This window comes from Eurytemora carolleeae, unplaced genomic scaffold (genome assembly GCF_000591075.1).
Source record: "Eurytemora carolleeae unplaced genomic scaffold, Eaff_2.0 scaffold1114, whole genome shotgun sequence".
NCBI classification, from domain to species: Eukaryota; Metazoa; Arthropoda; class Copepoda; order Calanoida; family Temoridae; genus Eurytemora; species Eurytemora carolleeae.
Genome location: NW_019397123.1, coordinates 505 through 7950, shown reverse-complemented (window position 1 = coordinate 7950; position 7446 = coordinate 505). Strand labels below are relative to the sequence as shown.

General features: G+C 33.4%; 1 protein-coding gene across 1 annotated transcript; it reads right to left on the bottom strand.

The window, feature by feature from the left end:
- Positions 1 to 331: 331 nt before the first annotated feature.
- On the bottom strand, positions 332 to 5851 carry LOC111712106 (uncharacterized). The gene is made up of 7 exons (XM_023486624.1): positions 5733 to 5851; positions 4430 to 4477; positions 4267 to 4351; positions 3153 to 3271; positions 2649 to 3095; positions 1184 to 1334; positions 332 to 722 (listed from the first exon to the last, which is right to left on the bottom strand). Exons 1-7 carry the CDS (start codon positions 5848 to 5850, stop codon positions 362 to 364), a joined length of 1329 nt encoding a protein of 442 aa, XP_023342392.1. The 5' UTR covers position 5851; the 3' UTR covers positions 332 to 361.
- Between the last annotated feature and the right edge of the window lie 1595 nt (positions 5852 to 7446).

Genomic DNA, 7446 nt, shown 5'->3' with positions numbered 1-7446 from the left:
AAAATAGCAAATGACTCAATTTTACGCAAAAAAAGGTTTAAAAGGGTACTGGTGTGAAAAGCGTCTTTGACGGGATTGTTGTAAGCATTCAGACTGTTCTTCTCACAACACATCGCACACCTGAATTGGCAGCAAAATTCAAGCAGGTTTTGATAAGTTGAATCACACATATCTCTGTACTCAACGATCACGCAAATGTTACCAGGGTATAGTTGTAAATCAGGCGTTGCCCTCCATACTTACAGGATTATAAAACTAGGCTTCCTGTCCCTTTAAATGGAGGTTTACCTAGAATTATGTCGACAGTGCATTTAATATATAGGTTATTAAATATAGTTACTAGAAGAATGTATTTTATTATTTAATTATGTATATGAGGCGGAGGTTTTATCTCTTCTAGAGCAAGTATTGGCGGACGATAATCATAGGACGGATAATCAGACTCGGAGTAATCACAGGTAGATGAAACCTCGGAGGATGATGGAAGGTTGTGGACGGAGTAATTTAAGGATCTGTAATCCAGGACGGAGCAGGATGATTCCTGGGTTTCTTGAATAGTTTCTAGATTTTTCTTCTTCAACTCTGAGGATTTAGGACGGGACGAAGAAGGAAGGTTTAGCTCCGGGTTGGTTGACCTCGCCATCAGCCACATCAAGAGGAAGATAATACAGTGCAGGATACAGAACCCCAGGGTTGCGTAGAATATTGACATCGGACCAAAACTAAAACAAATACAATGTACAATAAAAAAGAAATAGAAAACAGTGGAATTGTTGTCGTCTTCTTTTCTCTTTAAATTATAAAATATTTCCAAAGATTTTGTAATTTTCTCACCGAACTTTTTAGTACAAGGCTGAACAGTTTTTAAATGTATAAGTCACCTAAAATTCAGGGAATCTTTCCACACAAAAAAAACTAAGACATAACAGATGATTTTTGTTTATGGGGGTCAAATAATTGAATTTTTGGATTAGAAGTGTCTAAAAGAGTGGAAAAACTTGCTAAGTTATGTCCATGATAGGAAATATTCTTGCACGATCATAGGACAAAACAACAAAAAATATACTTTTTTCCCATACAAACTAGCAAAAAAGTAAAATTTCAATAAATTTGTTCTCGAATTTTTCTCTTTAAAAAACATTTTAATGTTAAAAACTACGTTAGCATTGTAAAAATGTTTAACCTGGATGTAAAAATGAACCCAGTGAGGGGTGGAGTGGATAAACTCCCGAAACCGCATCCTACAAAGAAAACGGAAGAGAGACGTCCCGTGATATTTATCTTCATGGCAACCCAGGAGAAACAGGAACCAAACTGCCAGGAGACAAAGAAACCTACAGGATCAAGTTTGAAATATATCCGTCAAAAAATATCAAATTTAATTTTTTTATTTGTCTTTTTTGTGGTTTAAGGAGACCCAAAATGCTGTGAATTGTAACGCCACCATTTTGAAGGAAATTGTAATCTTCAAATGGAAGCGTATTTGTAATAGTTCGATTCTATCTGGAAATGGACTAGTATCTCCATTTACTTGCTTGTCTCGGCTGTAAAAACTCACTAAGTCCCTTTTAGAAACCCTGTTAATTAATTTTAATTAATTATTAATTAATTATTAATTAATTGTTAATTAATTATTAATTAATTATTAATTAATTATTAATTAATTATTAATTAATTATTAATTAATTATTAATTAATTATTACCCCAATGTTGGTTCCTCACATAAATCTTTTGGTACAGGGTGTCCCACGAAACATGACAGTTGATGAATAGTTTGAAATGTCTTCATCCATAATAAGTTAAGTTGTTTGATATAAAAGAGAATGATGAAACATATTGTATGCCAATTATATTATTGTAAAATTGATTTCAAAGTAAAATATATTTGAGAAATAGATGTTTTTAACGAAATGACATGCAAAAAGACTTTAATATCCAATATAATATATGGAAGAAGACATTCAAAACTATTCAACAGTTGACATATTTCGTGGGACACCCTGTACCTCACGTAAATCTTTACGATCGAGAGGCTTTTCTTATGTGGACACCTTGTGTATCGGAACAACGTAACCAACGTCTCTGCAGTCTATTCAGAAAGTAATGAGAGGCTTAACTATGAAATACGAGAATTACGTTAAATGTTAATAATATGCTTATCAAAACATTGTGCAGTGCTTATTTTGAATGTTAAGATAATTTTTAGAATTATCACAGATTACACACATAATATACAATCTAGATTTACAGACTTCTGATTTTCATTCAGTCATAGAAAGACCAGGAATTAATTTATACATAATAGACGACTTCACATTCTAATTTTACGAAAATGAATAATGAAACGAGAAACCAATTTCAATTTGATGTGGTCTGTCTTTATTGTCTGTTTAAAATTAACAGAGATATATATGTAAAGCTTCGTCCGATTAACTCCGGGTCTTTCTGGTTATGACTAGAATAGTTTTAGAACTGTTGTCTTTCTATCTGCTTCATATGGTAGGGATAATGGGAGAGATTGTACGCCAAGATGTTATTATAAACAAAAATTGTCGTTATAAACATTAAGATCATCTATACATGTTCTATCTGTGTAGTCTGTTAGAATTCTTAGAATTAAACTCCAGGGATATAGTTTAAACTTTTCCTAGAATAGCAGCTCCAGCATACAGAGCATACATACTGGTTCCTCCGAGTACACTTAACAGCACAGACGCGAGCACACACGCGCACAGCGACAAGATTATCATGTTCCGAGGCCGGAGAAATCCAGCAACAACCGCAGAAATCAACCGTCCACACATGAAACCTCCGTTATAAAATGAATCTGAGGCCACGGCCTCTGTAGGAGACAGGTCTAGGGGACCACAAAGTCCAAAGGTTGAAACCATACTTTGGATTATTCTCTCTACACCACAGGAGATAAAATAATACAAGAAAACTAGAAAAAAGAATAATGGAAGATATCTTATTGGTTTATCCTTTCTCTCCTTTTTCGGATTATCCTCCTTCTCCTTCTCATAAAACCTCGGCATTGTATACGGAAGGAAGGCGAGGACAAAGAAGCCAAGACTGAAAACAATACACCAAACTCCTGAAAAATAAAGATGTTAACAGCTTTTTAAATCTATTTTTAACAGTCCTGTAGTACCTGAAATGAGGAAGGGCCAGGCTATGGTTGGAATTGCTTGATCAGTTTCCGGATCCAGGATTATTGTCATGGTTGTGCAATTGGACATATCTACATTGGGATCATCAACAGCGGTTATCCTAGAAATAGTTTAGTATACTTCAGGATATCCTAGAAATAGTTGAATATACAGGATAACTAGAAAAAGTTTAGTATGCTTCAGGATATCCTAGAAATAGTTAAATATACTTCTGGATATCCTAGATATAGCTTAGTATAGTTCAGATTATCCTAGAAATAGTTAAATATACTTCAAGATATCCTAGAAATAGTTAAATATACTTCAAGATATCTTAGAAATAGTTCAGTATACTTCAGGATATCCTAGAAATAGTTAGATATACTTCAGGATATCCTAGAAATAGTTTAGTATGCTTCAGGATATCCTAGAAATAGTTAAATATACTTCAGGATATTCTAGAAAAAGTTTAGTATACGTCGGGATATCCTAGAAATTGCTTTTATTATACTTCAGGATATCCAAGAAATAGTTTAGTATACTTCAGGATATCCTAGAAATAGTTAAATATACTTCAGAATATCCTAGAATCAGGAAATCATAGAAATAGTTAAATATACTTCGGATTTCCTAAAAATAGCTTAGTGTACTTCAGGATATCCTAGAAATAGTTTAGCAAACTTCAGGATATCCTAGAATTAGTTAAATATACTTCAAGATACCCTAGAAATAGTTTAGTTTACTTCTGGATATCCTAGAAATGGTTTAATATACTTCAGGATATCCTAGAAATAGTTTAGCAAACTTCAGGATATCCTAGAATTAGTTAAATATACTTCAAGATATCCTAGAAATAGTTTAGTTTACTTCTGGATATCCTAGAAATGGTTTAATATACTTCAGGATATCCTAGAAATAGTCTAGTAAACCTCAGGGTATCCCAGAAAAAGTCTGATATACTGAAGGATATCCTAGAAGTTGTTGAATAAACTTCATGATATCCCAGAAATAGTTTAATATACTTCCCACCCATTTTGAAAAAAACCATGATCAATCGAAACTTCTATACCCCTTTTCAAAATATCATAATCACTCCCATTATTCTTGAATTTGAACCTGCTGCAGAGGGAGTCCTTGTCTAGCTCCTCCGCTGAGGGTAGGAAGGGTCGAACCATGAAGGTGGTTGCAAGAAATCCAGCTCCTAAAACAAAAACAAACTTATTTTTTTATTATTTATAGTGATATCATAAAATTCTTTGTTTTTGCCGCGGAGTTTTACCTATGACAGCATGGAACATCATTGTAAACGGCCTTGATTTCTGTGGACCTAGATAAATCTAAATTATTAATCTACTCGAAGATTGTTAACAATTCATACTGTCCTCCTCAAAGCAGTCCTATTAAACCAAGTAACGTTGAATCCCATAATGTTTTATGTCATTTGACATCATTTAAAAAAAAAAGACTTTTTAACGTTTAAAAAACAGTTTTTCAATGTTTTAATGTTCAAGGTTATTTACTCCTAGGAAAAATCTACATAATAAAATACATAATGGAGAATTAATTTTCATAGAAAAAATAAGTACAAGTTTCAATGCATATTTTCATTAATGCGTAAAAGATGGAACTGTAGACACACTGACGCAACAGTAATATTGCTCTTCAATATTTGTATATTAATAAAGCTTGAAAATTATTTTATTATCTTACATAAGTCCCAGGATACTAAAATATTTTACTCAATGCATCAAAATGAAAGGCAAACATACATACATAATATGTATGTATAGTAAACTTGGTTTACTCATCCAGTAAGTCTACAAGGTATGTTTACTCACCCAGTAAGTACACAAGGTATATTTACTCACCCAGTATGTATTCGAGGTATGTTTACTCACCCAGTAAGTATACAAGGCATGTTTACTCACCCAGTAAGTATACACGGTATGTTTACTCACCCAGTAAGTATACAAAGCATGTTTACTCACCAAGTAAGTATACAATTGGTTTACTCACCCAGTAATTATACAAGGTATGTTTACTCACCTAGTAAATATAAAAAGTATGTTTGCTCACCCAGTAAGTATACAAGGTATGTTTACTCACCCAGTAAGTATGCAAGGTATGTTTACTCACCCAGTAAGTAAACAAGGCATGTTTACTCACCTTGTAAATATACAAAGCATGTTTACTCACGTAAATATACAAAGCATGTTTACTCACCCAGTAGTATACAAGGTATGTTTACTCACCTAGTAAATATACAAAGCATGTTTACTCACCCAGTAAGTATACAAGGTATGTTTACTCACCCAGTAAGTATACAAGGTATGTTTACTCACCCAGTAAGTATACAAGGTATGTTTACTCACCTAGTAAATATACAAGGCATGTTTACTCACCCAGTAAGCATACAAAGCATGTTTACTCACCCATTAAGTATACAAGGTAAGTTTACTCACCTAGTAAATATACAAGGTATGTTTACTCACCCAGTAAGTATACAAGGTATGTTTACTGACCTAGTAAATATACAAGGTATGTTTACTCACCCAGTAAGTATACAGGGTATGTTTACTCACCTAGTAAATAAACTACAAGGGAAGCGTCTGCTGTCATGAAAGCTCCAAGACAAAGGTTTTGAATAAGACGACATGTAACTAGGACTGGGAAACTAGAGGTGAACGGCAGAACCAGCATAAACACCTTAATTTGATTGATTGGTTCAAGTTTCAGGCAGAATTATATCTATTATGTATTTTGAATGATGACATGATGATAATTATAATAATAATAATAATAATAATAATAATAATAATAATAATAATAATAATAATAATAATAATAGTAATANAGTATCAATAGCAACACCAGTATTCCTTAATAGTTTACAGTATCAATAGCAACACCAGTATTCCTTAATAGTTTACAGTATCAATAGCAACACCAGTATTCCTTAATAGTTTACAGTATCAATAGCAACACCAGTATTCCTTAATAGTTTACAGTATCAATAGCAACACCAGTATTCCTTAATAGTTTACAGTATCAATAGCAACACCAGTATTCCTTAATAGTTTACTATATTTATGGGTTATCGACTGTAAGGGATATTAGAGTAAATAGATATAGAGTGTACTTGAATCAGGTAGACCGTTTTAAAAACATTTTTCACACTAGCTTGCGCTAGCATAAAGTTTATATTTGTAGAAGGCACGTAGAATCCTGTAAATTAATTAAACCTGTGCGCGAAGCGCCAAAAATTGTCTGTTATTTGCAGTAATGTTTATAAATACAGTCTACAGCAGTTTTTGTAATTCATCCACTTGCACTTGCACTTGCACTTGCACTTGCACTTGCACTTGCACTTGCACTTGCACTTGCACTAGTCATATTTGTCAACTAAGTAGTAAGTAGTTCCTGGCAGTACTTGACTATTATATTGCGTCTATTATATTTTCTGCTTCTCACTGTGTGTACATAGTAATTAAAAGTAACTCTAATTTAAGCTTTGCATGCCTGATTCACAACGGTACCCTTTACATTGTTATCTGGGTAAAAATGAGGAAGATGCCATAGGTTTTCTAGGTTGGGTTCTTTCAATTTCATTCATTCTTGGCTCTACTCTTTGTTGCATAAATCTTCAAGACACTTGTAAAGCGAAAATCTAAAGGAATTCATGAGTCTTTGCCACAAGCTCTGATTTTTAACCCAATGTCGTAGACCTTAGATTTTTTAAACTATACATTGTGTTAGATCAAATAATCTAAGTTTGAATTGTAAAAAAGGTTGCACTGTCCGGTTGCACAGATATAGGAATTAGAACATTTGAGTTTGTGCTAAAGACTCAAATCCTCCCTCCCCCCCACAAAAAAATACTTCAGCTATTATTGGTTAGATGAGTTGGGTTAAAGGGAGTGACCGGCAATGTATAGTAGTTGAACTACCATACATAGCCGGTCACTCTCTTGAAAGGCTACTGTCAGGAATCTGGCCCTGCAACTCTTTAAACGGAGATTTACTTTGAATTACGTACGTGCACTCTACAGTAATAATCTCGGGTCTGTGGTTCATGTGCAGTGTACAGGGTGTCTCGATAAACATGGGACTTATGTATAAAAGACAATTTATAATTTTTCAAGTTAAAGCTAAAAATCCTGATAGAGGTTTAAATAGATATTGAAGGATCAGGGACTTGATCGTATAACGCTGTGGCTAGGACTTGCAAAAACATGTCTTAAAAAATGCAAATTAGTTAAACCTTAATCCGAAAGTGTAAAACTTCCCCCAGTATTC

Bases quoted from the DNA above. Each gene is read 5' to 3' on its own strand.
- LOC111712106 (XM_023486624.1), bottom strand. From the start codon at position 5,850: ATGCTGGTTCTGCCGTTCACCTCTAGTTTCCCAGTCCTAGTTACATGT. The intron at 4,478-5,732 runs GTGAGTAAACAT...AGATTTATCTAG, and splicing joins CCTTGTAGTTTATTTACTAG to GTCCACAGAAATCAAGGCCG. The intron at 1,335-2,648 runs GAAAAGTTTAAA...TTGATCCTGTAG, and splicing joins TGCTGGAGCTGCTATTCTAG to GTTTCTTTGTCTCCTGGCAG.